The sequence below is a fragment of the Perna viridis genome, chromosome 1 (genome assembly GCF_037379345.1).
Source record: "Perna viridis isolate PV_CMFRI_1.1 ecotype Kerala chromosome 1, ASM3737934v1, whole genome shotgun sequence".
Classification (NCBI taxonomy): Eukaryota; Metazoa; Mollusca; class Bivalvia; order Mytilida; family Mytilidae; genus Perna; species Perna viridis.
The window spans coordinates 69,349,991-69,368,470 of NC_142445.1; the positions used below are offsets into that span (position 1 = coordinate 69,349,991).

At 35.1% G+C, this 18,480-nt stretch overlaps 1 protein-coding gene across 5 annotated transcripts in view; it reads right to left on the reverse strand.

The window, feature by feature from the left end:
* Positions 1-150: 150 nt before the first annotated feature.
* LOC148630162 (uncharacterized) overlaps positions 151-18,480 on the reverse strand; it is a 40,251-nt gene continuing 21,921 nt past the window's right edge. For 3 of the 5 annotated variants that reach the window (XM_088562077.1, XM_088562064.1, XM_088562059.1), the window contains exons 2-11: positions 17,637-17,816; positions 10,880-10,981; positions 9,246-9,504; positions 8,850-9,001; positions 7,543-7,680; positions 6,811-6,886; positions 5,691-5,854; positions 3,182-3,256; positions 987-1,187; positions 151-378 (exon numbers count right to left, since the gene is read on the reverse strand). In XM_088562077.1, the coding sequence (XP_088418203.1) occupies positions 166-378; positions 987-1,187; positions 3,182-3,256; positions 5,691-5,854; positions 6,811-6,886; positions 7,543-7,680; positions 8,850-9,001; positions 9,246-9,504; positions 10,880-10,981; positions 17,637-17,816 (1,560 nt within the window). In that variant the 3' untranslated portion in view covers positions 151-165. The other 2 variants (XM_088562071.1, XM_088562083.1) reach the window with 2 other exon arrangements.

Genomic DNA, 18,480 nt, shown 5'->3' on the forward strand with positions numbered 1-18,480 from the left:
ACAGATTTTGTACATGTGTGGACATAAGTTAAACTTTATGCCCCCATTAGGTAGGCCATAAAAAAGACACACATCATATTTGGGGGGGGGGGGGGTTAAATACTGAACAGTAGTTGAACTGTTACCAATCACCTCTTATGACTGGCCATAAAAAATAAAATAATATCACTGTCTAAATTTTAATGATTCTATAAAACAATTAACAGCTTCCTTTATCTCAGTGTGTAGTCCTTCATCACATTTATCTAGTAAAGATAATAAAACATTCTGATATTGTCTGCTTTTATAAACAGGCCAGTCAGTACCACTGATCTGAAGTTGATCATGTGATTCCAACAATACTGTCATGTGATCATTTTCTCTGTCACTGGATGATACCTGCCAGAAAGAACATAATTAAGAGTTTGTATTTTTGACCTGTTTGTATATTGTGAAGCTTGACAATGAAAACACATTTATATCTAAATCTTCACCCATGAAATTCATATGGGATACATATTAGATACATGTAAGTGCCCTATGTAGTCCACTGTGCAAACCTGTTAACCCACCTACATCAGGGGGGAGACTCCCAAGAACTCTTAAGAAAAATTAGTCTCCCGCATACAAAAGTAAGATTTGTAGGAGGATTTTGGTTAAAATTACTGTATTTTCTGTGAAAAGTACTGTACAATTGAATTTTTACATAAAAAGTCTCCCATATGAGACAGTGTCAATAGGGGAGAATCCCTAGCCACATGAACTGTTCAACAGGTTAACAGGTATGACTGTCACTGAGTAAGTATTTCCTTCACAGAATATTGCTAAGGGATTCAGAATTTTGGAAAAGAATATATGGGTAGGTAGAACTAGCTGAAGCAGTGTATCAGCAGATAGGAAAACTTCAGGAGAACGTTGACATGTACCCATTAAGTAGCATACAGTGATGTCTGAAAGTCCCTTATTACAACACCATTATCTATGTATGAAATATTAACAAAACTTACAAATCTGAGAACATCTGACAAAACATTAAGACCACCAGTGGCTTGGAATGTAAACATGAGAAGCAGATGTTTGACTGTCACCTCTATATGTCCTTGATATGTGTTCTGGTTAGTAGACAATACACACATCAAGTCAGTAAAGCACAATGAAGACTTCACCAGTAGTGGTCTTAAACATAAGACAATCCTTGTCATCACATCCTACAAATACAACAGATAAACCCATAATCTTAACATACACGATAGCAGAGGGGGAAAAAAAGAATATGAACAACTTTCAGACTTTTTATTAAAATATTCCATACACAATGTTGTTAATCAGCAGTTAAACAATATTCACAAACATTTATAAAATTCGTTTCATTTCATCTTTTACCCAAGTTTTAAAACCTGTCCGTAAAATTAATTTTTAATTACATTAAAAAACTGATTTAACAGAGTTTTTATTTCTACACTGTAAAATAAACTTTGGCATAACAAAAAAATTTCCAAGAACATAAGATTTTCAAAAAAACATTGATGCTCTCCTCTTCATGTTAGTTTATCATAAAATATTAATGAAATGATGACTTTGACTGAAAAGCCTGTTAAATGAAACATGCTTGATACATTCTCAGGCTGCAGAAGCTAAATGCTAAGTTTTTACCTTGCATCTTTCACGGCCAAAAAAGAATCAACAATGGTTTGAAGACTATAGATCTTTATTTTATTTGTAGCAATGACAGAATATTATTAAGCTGAATAATTGTCTGAAACATATTTACTGATTTTGACTGATATGAAAGGTATTACATATAGACTATATTTTGTGTAGTGTTCAGAAACAGTCAGGAAGTTCCTCTGATGAAATGGTGACATAAGCTATATTAATCCTAGAGGATAAAAAATCCAAAAATCTAAATTCACCAGGGTGCATAAGCAGAGTTGCTTCCCCATTTTAGAGAAATAAATGTTTTAGATACTTTAAGTCAATAGGGTTCCAACATACCAGGTATGTAACAATATCCCAGAGTTCTGTTTCAATCAGATGTACTTCTTAAGTTCTCGTCTGGAATTTCTTAAAACTTTTTAGAAACTTCAGTCCCTATCCCCAAATAAAAAGTGATTTTATTGCTACTTAATATTCGTCACAGTCTGAATGAGTAAAAAAAACATTGACGAATTTATGTGCAAATCAATCTCAACCACGGTTTCACTGTTACTAACCAAAATTTGAAGGAAATCAGTAAAAAAATAAAGGTGCTATCCAGGCCAAAAGTTGTGATGGCCTGACTGACAGATCGGAAATACCCCTGCTGCTTTGTTGCTTGGGGTACAATAAGGTACAAATTTGAAAAACAGAAAGCAAGGGTCTAGCCATGTTGCTTTCAAGTACATATATTGATTGATTGTTGGGGTTTAATGTCCGAGCAGCAATATTTCAGCTATATTCAGACGATGAACATGAAATGGATGATAAAACGAACATGAAATGATGACGAAATGAAAAAAAAAGGATGGGACACAAGGATAATAGGGTCGAAAAATTTTGATTGCCACTAGAGAAAGGGAGGGGTGGGTAAGGTTGGGCAATTTAGCCTCCTGTGGCTGAGCTCAAAGGTTCCTACTCCTATCAAATACCACAGCAGGGTTCTTTTAACGTGTAAGGAACGTGACATCTTTCCCAACATGTTGCACCACTATGGTTTGCGGTCAGGTTTTCCGTATTATAGTCTGACAACCCCAGCATGTAACACGCCAGGGGTACCCCATTCCACCACCTGGGGCACACATCTGAGTTGCTCTGTGGGCAGAGCGCCTAGCCCCTGGCTAGGTTTCTGAGCACAATTTAGTCGCCTTTTACGACAAGCTTAGTGCTCCTGCAGGCCTATTCTTTTAACACCCGGACCTGCACAGGTCTCAAGTACATATAGGTATATTGTTTATTAGCATAGAATAAAGTAATATATATTGCTTTGAGTGGTCTCTTATTGGTTGTCCTTCAGATCTTATTGTTTATACAAATTAGCTGTACTATTTAAAAAAAAAGTGTTGTACAACTAAGAATTAGTCATTTCTAAAATAAAATAATGTAGAAAATATAATTATTTAAACTATCAGGATTTTCTTATTGTTATGTATGAGGAACTTCAAAGGATAAAATCTCAACTATTTTAACACAGAAATGGTAAAACATGTTTACTACTGAATCTTACTTTAACAGCTTGATGTTGCTGAGTGTACCAGACCCTGCTGTAACAGGAGATCAGATCCAAGCATCCAGATGTGAACTGAAAAAAGAAAAGCATGGCTTTTCAGAAATTCTTGACTGAATTTTTAGCTCACCTGGCCAAAGGTCAAAACTCCTCTCCTCTGACACTACTGAACCAATTGGAACCAAACTTAGTAAGAATGTACCTTTGGGTATCCTGCATAGAACTTATGTGGGGATTTTTGATCAGATGAAAAACATGGCCACCGATAGTAAAAATAGAACAGACACTACTTGACCAATTGAAAACAAACTTGGTATGGCTGTTCCTTGGGGTATCTTGCATAGAACAGATGTGGGGATTTTTGATTTGTTGAAAAACATGGCCGCCATTACTAAAAATAGAACATAGGGGTCAGACAGTAGTTTTATTAACAGTTAGGTTCAGCCAAATTCTATCAATAGCTGAAATGATCTTTATTATTAGGACTACAAAAGTCTTAATAGTTGTCAGATGATTCCTTGTAAGAGTTACTGCCATTGAAAGGAGAAAAATGACTTTTTTTACCTTTTTTTTTTACAGCTTTCAGCCAATATCTTGAAAACCATGATAAATAGAATGAAACTTTCTATCACTGAAATGATCCTTATAATAAGTCCTACCAAAGTCTTCTTGAGTCAAAATTGTTGGACAACTTTTTGATAAAACTACCCTTGAAAGGCAAAATTCAAGCAGGAAAGTGATTCAGGCTCCTAGAAGCCTCTTGTCCATCACAAAAACTTTGCACTAATTTGGATGCTATGAGAATGAAGAGTATAAAAAAGTCAGTAATAATTTACATTTCATTTGATAAGTTAAAATTAAATGTTAACACATAAAACCATCACTTTGCATACAAATATATTGTATATGTAATTAAAAATCAAAAGAAACTTATTATACGACAAACACTATAACTTCTCAATCCATACTGTCAACTTTCCTTTAATCTGTGGCAACATCCATTCAGCACCTGTGTATGGAGTTTTCATAGCATGTGAGAGATTGCAAAGACTATGCAGAATTTTTGTATTGTGCTAGACTTATTACAATTAGGCTCCTAGTTTTAGTGGAGTCTGTGTAGCTAATTTACTTTTGTTTCTTAGTATATATTATTTTGGTTATTCCAATCTCCTTTAAAGCAGTGTCAATAACCAAAATATTGGATGTTGTTGTGTTTTAAAGTGATCTCTATAAGTATTTATAATATTTTATAGGATAGTGCATTTGTTGTGTTTCACCATATCTATTCTTACTTAAAAGTTGTCACTTGCCTAAAACTTTCTTATTACATTTGTATATGAGATTAGTACTGGTTAAAGTAGAAAATGAAGTAATCTCCAGTGGATTGCAGATCTCCCTCATAGAGGTTAAAAGGTTTACATGTGTGTATATACAGTCGAACCTCCTTAAGTCGAAGTCGAAGGGACCATGCAAAAATGTTCCAGTAATCCGAGATTTGAGTAATATGAGGTCGAGGATAAACCGGAAATACTAGTAGTTTGGCCAATGATGGTTTCTGTATTTACATCATTTTTTGTGCTTGTACATGTACGTGTATTTCACTTTACACTGTAATTTATAATGTCTTGCGTTTCATATCGGAAGATATTTTTTTTGTATGTTTTATATCATGTTTGAAATACTGAATGACAACGAGTGTTTTAGTTAAATTTTCTTTTTATTTTTTCTACACCAAAAAAGTCATACTTCATAACAATATGCTTTGTTTGATTCACAATCAGGAGTATCGTCAAACCATGTGCTCTACAATATTATGATAAAATTTCAAATTTATGAGCAAAACGAATGTAGTCATTGAAATACCTTTACTATTGTCTGTTTTATGTTACATTTAATAGTCAGATACCATTACAATTCATCTGTATTTTTTTATCAAAATATCAAAATATCCGATATCAATATTAGTGTAAATTCCGACGTGTTATTAATACAACTTGTTTCTTTTAACATGCGCAATTTTAAATTAGTTAAGTAAACAAATCAAACCATAAAGAGAGTCAACAAATTAATTTTAAAAGCCACACTAATCGTTGTTAAAACACAATTCGATCATGGTTTGTAATAAAGCAATCAGTTTTCCTACTAATTAGTTGACTTCGAGACATAAGGGTTAATTAACCTCAATGTCTTATCGAGGGGACTGATTGATTACCTCAAGTTATCCGAGGTTTCGATTCATCCAAGTTCGAGTCATCCGAGGTAAAATAGTATTGGAGTAAAGGGAGTTTTGCTGGGACTTTGTAATCAGTTTGAGTTATCCGAGATTTCGACTAATATAAGTTCTACACATCGAGGTTCCACAGTACACAAATTATTTTTTAAATAATTCAACTTTTCAAGAGATATTATTTAAGTACACTGTACATTAGCATATACAACTGTTTATATGTAGAATCTCGATGTAAATGAAACTTTTTTTTATTGCTAACAGATAAATATGTTCACTCACATGTCTATCACAAGTAAAACAGAACTGTAAAGCCATCTGGTACCAGACTTTAAACTGTAAACAGAGTAGCAGTAAGTCAGTTGTCTTCCCATGACGTGCTACAGTGGTCTTAAACAGTTCACTCACTGCCTTCACATGTACACCCAAATTTTCCTGCTTAATGTCTAAACAGTAATGTAAAGTAATATTGTTTATCCTGAATTAAATAAAAACAAGAGAACAATGCTTAAGGTTACAGACCACCAATTCAACCAATGAGCATTTGGAACGTACACAAAAATAGTCCTACGCAGAAATTACCCATGTTCCTCATAGTGCTGTGAAAAAAGTTCTCATCTTATTTAAAAAATTTAAACAGTTTCTGAAAGGAAAAACATTTCTGTACATTTTATAGGTGCATTTTGCTTCTTGTGATGTGAAGCCTAATCTCCATAATGGTTTCTAAGTATACCCCTATCTTGTGAAAACACTGGGATTTCCCATGCTATTTATAGACCCTTCACTTCCGGTGACCAGTACTGCACTGCAAGTCTGCTAACCTCATGCTATTCTGAGGATTGTGAGCTGACATATGTAGAATCATGCTGATATATAGTCCTCTACAGGTTAAAGTTAAGGTAAAGTCCAGAGAAGCCATTGAATATTGTGAAATTAGCATAGAAGCCTATGGGAAGTGGAATTAGTGGTTTCTAGCCTTAATATGAGACAGAAACATATATAAATCCTGAATTAGTTCCATAGATTGATTCTTGGTTGATTTTGTCTAATTTTAATTTATAACAAATTACGAACAGGTCTGTAAAAAGATGTCATAACAAAAAATGGTCATACAATTTTAGTGTATCTCCATTTTAGCAAAGATTGAGTAAACTGGATGTTGATGAGTTTTAAAGTATACAGAAAATACACTGACATTTCTACCACTAATGATCTATTCAGAAGCATTCAAGTCATAATAGCCTAATATCTTTTAGTGTCAAAAGTCATATAAATATGATATTAGGTGTGAAACATCTCATTTGGAACTGCTCATATTTGCAAAAACTCAAAAAGAAAACAACAACAATGCATTCATTGAAAAGATTCAATGATTTTAAGTGATTTAGTAAACGGTCCTTACCATTCGGATATACTGACAATAATTCAACCAGAGGCTTGTAGTTTGCTGAATACATATCACTGAGAATAAAAGTATCCTAAAAAAAAAAACAAAAAGGAAGGGTCTAGAATTCGAACATAAAAAAGTTTCTACAAAAGAGTTAGACAACAGGTAAATCTTCTGTTATAAGCTAGTACTACAACTGGTAAATCAAAAGGCATTACAAATTTGTTATAAGCCAGTCCTGCAACAAATTTACCTAAAGCCAATACAAATTTGTTATAAGCCAGTCCTGCAACAAATTTACCTAAAGCCAATACTAATTTGTTATAAGCCAGTCCTGCAACAGTATTCTAGGATTTTTCAAGAAATTGAGGTTTCCTCAAGAAAAATCCATATGAAATCAACTTTCCCACAGTCAATGACTGCTTTCCTAACAAAACAAATCCTTACAGCATATGAAGTTTTCAACTTGCCATGGGAAAGTGTAACTAAGTACCCAAGTTTCCCTGACCGAATTAAAGCGATACATATTTGTTCTAAGCCATTCCTACGACAAGTAATTCATCAGACAATACAAATTTGCTATCAGATAGTCCTACAACAAGTTTACCAAAAGGCAATACAAATTGGTATTTATAAATAAGTTTTCAAGTTAATTGTTTGTCCTGGATTTATAAAATTAAGTTATAAGAATCTGACAATTGACAAGTTATGGTAGTTCTTCCATTACAAAAGAATTTGGACATATACCTGATGCTTGTATTTCCTCTTCTCATTCCATATAGTCATTAAAAACGATGTCAAGATATCCAAATCATTCTCCAATACAGTTATTAACATACGACACACAACTTTGTACAGAATGGCATCATTTATACATACTGGTATCTACAAATATCAAACAGCATAGGATATGTCGCCTTTTCTTAAAGTTTTTGATGAAAATTGAGAATGACAAAAGTAAGTTTAAGTATTATCAACTGGATAGTTATCCCTTCCTACAATTTACTGACTACTACTGGTATTTCAAATAACCAACCTTCAGCCTTAACAAAAAAAAACCTTCAAAAGAGAAACAGGTAAATCTATTTAATTCATTTTTGATTCTGGGAAAACAAAACTTCTAGAACAGGAACAAAATATGAGAATTAAGAAATAATTCACCAAAACTTTATTTTATCATTGTTTTACCACGGGCTGACCATTTATGCTGCATTATTTTACCCAGAGTAATGGCAACGGGTAAAATATCGGCATAAATGGTCAGCCTGAGGTAAAACAAGATAAAATGAAGTTACCGTGATTTATTTTAATTCTAATAGGACAATAACGATACTTTTTTTTACATTTTTGTGACCTATTACAGCAACCTTAGACCTGCCATATTTGTCCATACTTGGCTGTACACTTTTCCCTAGCTATGTCAGTTGAAATGGTCGCTAGTGAAACTTTGCTTTGTTTTTTTTTTTATAATGAAGGAAAGGGCGAATAAAGTAGAACAATGTTAGATATGGCAATAGTCGTTTGTTTAAGGTCACAGTGGTCACACATGGACAGGTACAATGTTTCATCCATTGGCAATTGTTATTGTTTGGTTTCATACATGATGGTGCACATGGCACGTGGCGAAAGACACTGAGTATGTGTATATATGATTTTTATGGTATATAATATAACTTTTCTAAAACATAACGTTTAATATGTTCATGAAATATGAATTTTACGTTCATTCACTCTACTGGAATTAATGAAAACAGCTGATACACATCAGAATGTTATGTGTGTTAGTTTACATGGTATATGTGGACAGTAATTTATACACACACAGGCCATGCCCAATAAGCCGCTTGCAGCTCATATGGCAATCGAAAATCAACCACAGTTGTGGTCTCAAAGCCTGTTAAGGACGTCATATTAGAATTAAGCATTTTTTAACACAAGATATATGTAATAATTAGAAGCTCCCTGACTAACACAATAAATCAGTAGAAATGAGATATGGGTTATCAATCTAATAAAAATGACCAAAAAAACTGTGCCTTAATAAAATAACTTACAAGTTTGCTGTCCTTCCATACACTACTAATATTACTGAGTAATACATGTTTAGAACAAAGCTCCAGTCTGAACAAAACTTCTTGTTCTAATGCTTGATTACTACACATCCAAAGTTTCAGGCACGTCTTTATTGTTACATCAGGTCTCAAGTCTGAAAAAAATATAAACTTTATAAACTTTATAAAAAGCTTAAAATCAATTTTGAGATAAATTGGTCACAGAAAGTTTTAATATTAATAACTTTCAGAACTTGAATTTATTATCATAACAAATATTCCATAAGCTTTGAACTTTACCATTTAAAAAAACAAAGTCACTTAACCTGATGACAATTAAGTATGGACAATATATTTATTTAGGAGAGTATAAAATAGTATTCAAGTTAATTAATTGACCTTTTCTCTGTTGTAAAGATTTCTGCAAGCTTAAACAAATATTTCCAGCAACTTGGTCATCTGATGGGTATAAAGAGCACACTGATATAACATGTTCCCATAAAGACAACATTATTGAATTGATAGGCAATCTCTGGAGCTGTGATACAATTGACATGAACCATTTATCTGACTGAAGGCACATCAACTGGTCTTTCAACTGTGAATTCAGTTTCTCCTTGTATCTTCTCTTTAACTCTTCTTCAATCTGGAGCTTTTTCTTTGTTAAAAAGAAAGTAATTCCAGTTGTTAAACTGAAAATGAACTTCCAACATTAAAAGCAATTGTTGATACAAACTACAAAGTATCAAAATTTTTTTTATTACCGGTATTCGTATCAAGGCCGATGACCGCCTCAGTGGTCTCAGGGTAGCGTGCTTCCCTCCAGTATGGAAGGTGGTGGGTTTGATCCTGGCCAAGTGAGACCAAACTCTTAAAAATTTGTAGTCACAGCTTCTCTGCCAAGCATGCAATATTCTAGGGGACAGACTGACAACTGGTTCGCTGGGAGTAATGTGTCTGAGTAGGTTGACATGCCTACCTGCAAGGTGTTGTTTCTGTGAGTTAACACAACAAAAATTTGGCTCAGCGTGTTGGACTCGTACAATAACCATAATCAATCAATCAAGAGGTAATTACTTCCTTCACAAGAACACTAACAAAAAGTCCCAATTTTCGATGTAAGATTGAAATTCTGAACAATGCTGCAAGTAAAACAAGAATACACCCACTCAACCATTTCAGTCAAACCAGGAAAAAGGAAACACTGTACAAGTCATCACGCCAATGCAATAAACAATATATTTAAGCATTTCTTCTAACAGCGGCTGAGAAATCTGAGACAAAAATTTAGATTATGTATAACTTGAAAAATTACCAGTAATTTGGTAGACAGAAAGGAACTAAGCAAAAGCAATATAGTAAACCAAATGTTTCAGCATTACTTCCAAAAGAAGCCGAGAATTCTGTTCTGAAGTTTTCTATTATGCAATAGAAGCTGAGAAATATGTTTTGAAAATTTAAATTATGCATAACCTTAAAAATTTCTCAGTCATACTGTAAACAGGAAGTGGCTAAGAAGGAATTGAAAAGGGGAGACAAAGAACAAGTCACCATGCAAAAGCAATATAATATACCAAATTCCCTCCAATCTAAATCTGTAACAAAATTTTCTATTATGCATAACCTGAAAAATTGTGGATCGGCAAACAGGAAGTAGCTGAGCAAGGAACCTAAAGAGGGGAGAGACAGTGCAAATCATTGTGTAAAAGCAATATACAAAATATGTAAGTTTTTTTTCAATAGAAGCTAAGATATCTGCTACGAAAAAGTATAACAGAGCCGGTGGACAAGGTGATTGCAATATAGCCACACTCAAATAAGTGAGGGTATAATAATGAATATGACTTCAATGTAAGTAATGGATAATAAAGTAAGATAAGTAACTTTCTGTTTCAGCAACATTTTTCCAAATTGTTAACTTTACAGTTTGAATTAATCCTTTATTACAATTGTTAAGAACCAATACTGCATTTTAATTTTTTGTATTTTTTTTATTTTATAACAGAAAAACACAATAAGATCAGCTGTTGTACCTGTATAATAACTTCTTTAGTGACTTTATCAATAGGAATTCCAAGTTGACAAACATCAAAATAACTGGACACTGGAGGACAAACAGAATTTTTCACCTGAGTCTACAAATAAAATACATGTATGCCTTTTTAAGTAACAAACATTTATTCCCAAGGTTCAACAGAGAGTACCTGACTACCAACATGATATGAAAGTTAGTCAGGTTAAAGTTAAACAAAGGTAAACAGGAAGTTGTAGTCCAAAAACAGTTCCATCAAATGACATACCTTCAGGAAGAATGAGTTGAAATATCAAGCCTTGTGATGAGTAGTTGCTGAGAAAAATGCAACGAAAATTTCAACTTTCGAAATATATAAAAAATAAACAACTAAGTCCATTGCAAATAGGAAGTTGATGTTGAATGTTCTCCAAAATGTATCCCACCATATGGCATACCTACAGGAAGAATGAATCCCACCATACGGCATACATACAGGAAGAATGAATCTCACCATATGGCATACATACAGGAAGAATGAATCCCACCATACGGCATACATACACAAAGAATGAATCTCACCATATGGCATACATACAGGAAGAATGAATCCCACTATACAGCATACATACAGGAAGAATATATCCCACTATACGGCATACATACAGGAAGAATGAATCCCACCATATGGCATACATACAGGAAGAATGAATCCCATCATACGGCATACATACAGAAAGAATGAATCTCACCATATGGCATACCTACAGGAAGAATATATCCCACGATATGACATACCCACAGGAAGAATATATCCCACTATACGGCATACATACAGGAAGAATGAATCCCACCATACGGCATACCTACAAGAAGAATGAATCCAACCATACGGCATACCTACAGGAAGAATGAATCCTGTGGCAGAGTCAAGTTTTGTACATATTTTTATTAATTGTCATGTTAATTATAGTTTAGTATTTCATTAATTTTATTCTTAATTAAATTTATGAAATTATGTTTTCAGCTGATTGAATCTACCTGATTACAGTTAATTTATAGTATTCATGTTTTCAACTGATAGTATTCTCCTGATAGCAGTTAGTCTTAATTTAGTAATTCTAATCTTGTAATAATTATTTTCAGAGTAGTAATTTATAACAGTCCTTGGACATCCAACTTAGTCTTGGTCAGGAAGAAGAATGGCAAGTTGTGGATATGTGTTGACTATAGTGAACTGAACCAGAAGACAAAGAAAGACAGCTACGCCTTGCCAAGAATTGAAGACCTCCTCGACTCATTATCAGGCAGCTCCTTCTTCTCCACAGTCGACTTCAAGAGTGCCTACCACCAAGTAGAGATCCTTGAAGAGCATAAAGAGAGAACCGCCTTCACAGCTGGCCCGCTCGGTTTTTATGAATATAACCGGATGCCATTTGGTATGACCAATTCACCGGCCACGTACCAGCGCATGATGGAGGAGAGCCTATCGGATTTGCACTTAAAGATCTGCTGCATCTTCATAGATGATGTTATTGTTTTTGGAAGAACGTATGAAGAGCATCTAGAAAACCTTTGCCAAGTCTTCGACAGGATCCAACAACACCACATGAAGTTGAGCCCAGACAAATGTTCCTTCTTTAAGAGAAAGGTAAAGTATGTTGGACATGTTGTTTCCAAAGACGGCGTTGAGGTAGACCCCGACAAGACAGCCAAGGTAGTGAACTGGCCAACACCTACCAGCCCTGAAGATGTTCGTCGCTTTATTGGATTCGTTGGATACTACAGGCGTTTCATCAAGAACTTCAGCGTCATCAGCAAACCCCTGACAGACTTGATGCCCTCACCAACATCCAAGAAATCCAAGAAGCACAAACAGAAAGACTGGACATGGGGTACTGATCAGGAAGATGCTTTCCAAGGACTGAAGAACCTGCTAGTGTCAGCTCCTATCCTAGGATATGCCAACAGTAAGCTACCCTTTGAGCTCCATACCGACGCTTCAGGCACAGCACTCGGAGCAGTTCTTTACCAGAACCAGGAAGATGGAAAGAAGGTCATCAGTTATGCCAGTAGAGGATTAACCAAGTCAGAGGCAAGATACCCAGCACACAAACTTGAGTTCCTCGCTCTCAAGTGGGCCGTTTGTGAGAAGTTCCGTGACTACCCTACAGCGCACCATTTACAGTACTGACAGATAATAATCCGATGACCTACGTCCTCACTTCAGCTAAACTCGATGCCACCGGACATAGATGGTTAGCCAGCTTAGCCGCCTTCGACTTCGATATCATCTATAGACAAGGGAAGTCCAATGGAGAGGCAGATGCGCTTAGTCGTTTGCCACCTGATGACATGGAAACCATCTCCAAGGAATCAGTCCAAGCCATCTGCAACTCAGCCACTTCAGCATTAGTCGAGAGTTTAGCAGTCGACCCATCATCACTACCATCTGATGAGGATGAGGATGAAGATATACCAGAAGACATCATTGACTGGAAACGAGCACAGGAAATGGATCCCTTACTGAAACAGTTTGCCAGATACGTCAGAGATGGAAGAAGACCTACAGTTGCGGAAGTTGGACCAACACCACTTATACGCCAGTTCCCCCATCTCCATCTCAAGGACGACGTTCTGTTCAGGAAAGTGAACGTAGATGGCACCGAAATAGACCAGCTTGTGTTACCACCAGCACATGTGGATACAGTATTGAGAGCACTCCACAACGATATGGGCCATCCTGGCAAAGACAGAACAACATCACTAGTCAGAGACAGATTTTATTGGCCAGGATTGGACAAAGATGTTGAGAACTGGATACGACACTGTGGAAGATGTGTGAAGAACACCCCTCATACCAGTCAAAGAGCACCGTTGGTCAGCATACAGACTCAGTTTCCGCTGCAGCTTGTCTGTATCGACTTCCTAACCTTGGAGCAGTCTAGAGGTCACCAGAACATACTAGTGATCACCGACCACTTCACTAGATATGCCCAAGCGATACCCACCAGGAACCAAACAGCGAAGACCACAGCCAAAGTACTCTTTGATAATTTCATCCTGCATTATGGAATTCCAGAAAGGATCCACTCCGACCAAGGTACCAATTTCGAGAGTAATGTCATCAAAGAGCTTTGTGATTTGACCGGTATGAAGAAATCCAGGACAACACCCTACCATCCCATGGGGAACGGGATGTGTGAACGATTTAACCGCACCCTTATTGGATTTAGAGGCGCACCAGAAGACTGATTGGAAACTCCACCTTGCACCATTGGTCCACGCCTACAATTGTACCAGACATGAATCCACCTAAGTCGCTCCTTACTTCCTGATGTTTGGTAGACACCCGAGACTACCAATCGACTTAGCTTTCGGCCTCAAGCGGGACATTAAGCAGCCTACTCGGAAGTACATCTCAGAGCTTCGAGACAGATTGAGCCACGCCTACCAGTTAGCTGCTGAAGCTTCCAGACAAGCTCAGGCCAAGCAGAAGGACAACTACGACATCAGGATTAGAGGTGCAGATGTACAGAAGGGTGACAGGGTGTTAGTAAAGATTGTGAAACATCCAGAGGGAAAACATAAGTTGGCAGATGTATGGGAAGATGTACTGTACGTGGTCCTAGACCAACCCAACACCAACATACCAGTCTTCAGCGTAGTACGAGAAGATGGTGAAGGCAGGACACGTACCCTACACAGGAACCTTCTTCTACCTATTGGATTTCTTCGAGATGAAGCACCTACTCCCAAACCTAGGAAGAAGAAACCCGTACCTAAACCCAGGACACGACAGCGGACAAAAGAAGACCGGACAACTGTACCCGACTCTGATGAAGAATCAAGTGACACTTCAGATGACGACAGATCTACAGTTGGATATGTGCTAGAACGAAGGAATGACAGCAGAGCTTCACTTGCTGAGGAATCAGTTCCTGAACAGACAGCACATGATGATGATCCAGATCCTATTGGGGACGCCCAGCCCGCGGAAGACCAACGGTCGGACCTGGATGACGTAATAGGAAGCGCTTCCGACTTGACGGATGTTGAAGAACAGATTGACCCATCTGTTTTAGACCAGCCCGTCTCACCGGTCCCTGTACGACGTTCGACAAGAGAGCGGAAACCACCTGCTTGGCTCTCGTCTGACCAGTACGTCATGTCAGCTGTCAACCCACCTGATCCTCCGATGAAACCAGAATGGCTTCAGAAGGTAGAGTATATCTCCTCCCTATCTAATACTCCTTTATTTTCAGGTTTAGAGAGAGATGTAGCTCATACCATTTTGGACATTGTTAGCCACCACTAGAAAATGACGGGACGTCATTTCACTGCGGGGGGGAGTGTGTGGCAGAGTCAAGTTTTGTACATATTTTTATTAATTGTCATGTTAATTATAGTTTAGTATTTCATTAATTTTATTCTTAATTAAATTTATGAAATTATGTTTTCAGCTGATTGAATCTACCTGATTACAGTTAATTTATAGTATTCATGTTTTCAGCTGATAGTATTCTCCTGATAGCAGTTAGTCTTAATTTAGTAATTCTAATCTTGTAATAATTATTTTCAGAGTAGTAATTTATAACAGTACTTTTGGTTATTTATTTCTATTGGTCAGTTTTGGTGATAGGAATTGTGGGACAGTCATGTGTCATATTTTAGGCGGGAATCCTTTGTCTTTGTTTTGGTCACTTGACTTTATATGTTTTGACTGATGGAAGCCATTATTTTGTTTGTCTAACTTGAACTCATATTTTGGACTTCTTATTATGGATAGTTTCCTATTCTTTTGAAGGTTAGCCTTATTACTTCAATCCTTTATTAACATATCTATGAAACCTTATTTTAACTGGTTTGAGTTGTGAGATTGAGAGTTATGAATGACATAGCGTGAATGGCTGATTGATTGTATGAAAAGTGTGTGTAAGTGTGTGTGACTTGATATAAACTTTTAAACTTATCTATTAAACTGCATAAAGTAACTAATACAGATAAATCAATTAAATCTGGTATATAAATTATTTGATTGTTGTAAATAATTTATAAATAATGGTTAAAATGATAATATTGACATAAAAACCATTAACTAGGATTTTATTATATTGAATGAGTGTTTGATTATGATTTTAATACTTAAATAAGCATATAAACTCAATATGTAAATAACTGGATAAATAGACAAGGGAGATAATATTTTTGTCCATTTTTGATTAGATTTTTAGTAGCTTAATATTTATATCTTCAAGTGGATACAGTGTACGTTATTATTACTGTGTACTATGTAGCAGATTATCTTGGGTTGTAAACCTAACCTTTGCAAAACCTGCAAGGAATGTTTTGTTGTACTTATGTGTGCTTTTGCTTTGCTTATGTATTGTTTATTAACATAGTGTAATGTTGCTTTAACATTTGCTTTTGCTTAACTAATATGTTATTTTATATTTTTACTACACAACATTTAAAACAAGATCGAATACAGCAAATATATTATTTACTGTGATGTGCAGATGCATTCTTTAAGATGTGCATTTAACTATGTAAAACAAGTATAGATTACAATCAGAATGCATCATACTCATTTTGAACAGATCCGATATTACCGTATACATTTTTAATATATTCATATTTGGTAATTATGGGAATATTGTACTTTTCCTGTATCATATATAATTACTAGATTTATAAGGTATTTTATAGTAATTGTTGAATAGATAGTTAGAATATCTTTATTGTTATTTCAGGGTTTTATAACCATACTTTCTTTGAATGAATAAAGAACCTATTAGAACCTGAGATAGTGTTTATTGTTTTCTAAAGACCGTAAAATACAGCATTGTCACAATCCCACCATATGGCATACCCACAGGAAGAATATATCCCACCATATGACATACCCACAGAAAGAATACATCCCACTATACGGCATACATACAGGAAGAATGAATCCCACCATACGGCATACATACAGGAAGAATGTATCCCACTATATGGCATACATGCAGGAAGAATGTATCCCACCATACGGCATACCCACAAGAAGAATGTATCCAACCATACGGCATACCTACAGGAAGAATGAATCCCACCATATGGCATACATACAGGAAGAATGTTTTAAAATTTCAAGCCCCTGAGATGAGAAGTTGCTAATAAAACTGTGAAAGGAAAAAGTATTATGGAAACAAAGACATACTGAAACACAGACAAGGGTAAAACAGTATACCCCTACCCTTCAGAGCAAGGGTATAATAACTGCTCATTCAGAATCACTAATGAGAAGGTTAAACAGCTAAAATATAAAATACACAAGTACTATCAGAATATTTTAATTACCAATGTTTGCGAGTAAAGTGTCTTACATGTATAGAAATTGTAAGAAGTTTGTTTAGAAAATGTGTATATTGACAAAGTTAAAAAGTTTCTAAAAGTTATCATTTAACTTTTGTAAAATCCAGTCAATGTCAAACTGACTCTAAGCAGTAAAATATAAAAAAAAAAAAACTTTAACATCCAGTTTTTGAAAGATATTGACGATTTTAATTTTAATCTACACCAAAAATTTATATAAAATTTTCAAATTTCTTGTCCTAGATCAATACCACCTTAAAATGAACTAAAAACTGAATCTGGCTAGTTTAGGTACTTTTATAAAAACTGAATTTGAATCTTAACTGAATTTGAATCACTTCCACTTAAGGTTGTTGCTTTCCACATGATAGAAATGTATTAAAACTTTAGGAAATAGATCTATTGTGTTCTATACATACAGAACCCCAGTGAGATGATCTTTCCTCCAAGGTGTCTTTTGGATTCTTCTTCCATAGTCTGTGGATACATTGTATGGTCTTAGTGTACAAAACAGGACATCCCCTGACTGTTTGAGATACAATAAGTCGTCCAAGTATCTGACCAATATCTGGTAGCTCATCTATTACTGTTCCTACACTCTGGAAAGGGAAAAGGTCATTCTCTTATAGTTTTAAAATTGATTTAAATGTTTATCCTCTGCCATGTGTATTTTTGAAACATTATTGATTATTTCTGGTACTTCATTGAAAAAAGCTGAGTCGGTCATGCTTTGAGAAACTTTAAGTTTTTTACAACAATTTAACAGAAAATAATCTGTTTGTAGTGATGGCTTCCTAATAAAAACCAAGTCATTTTTCAGTACATGTATTACACTACATTCATTCTTGGCCATTTAGGACTTAGTTCAGTCAATCAAGCAAAATTTTGTCCTTAATTTAAACAAATTGCAACCAAAGATCATTTAAGTTCAAAGCTAGAGCTATGACCAAAGTAAGCACAGAAAAAAATCTAATTAAATCTAACATGTGGAAATCTCAAAATAAACTTTTCAAATAGGGAATAGCTGAAATAACTCAAAATGGCTGAAAAAAAAACCATAGAATTTGATACAAAATCATAATTTTGCCTTATCTGAAAAATAAAATGTAGTGATATAAGACATTTTACAATAGATCAGAGGATCCTTAACAACTTAAACAGAGTTTTCATACCTTTTACCAAACAACAACTTAGATTTAGAAACTAAATAGTAAACCAAGTGTCCATTTTTTTAGATAAAGAAGCTTTGGTGAAATGACAAAG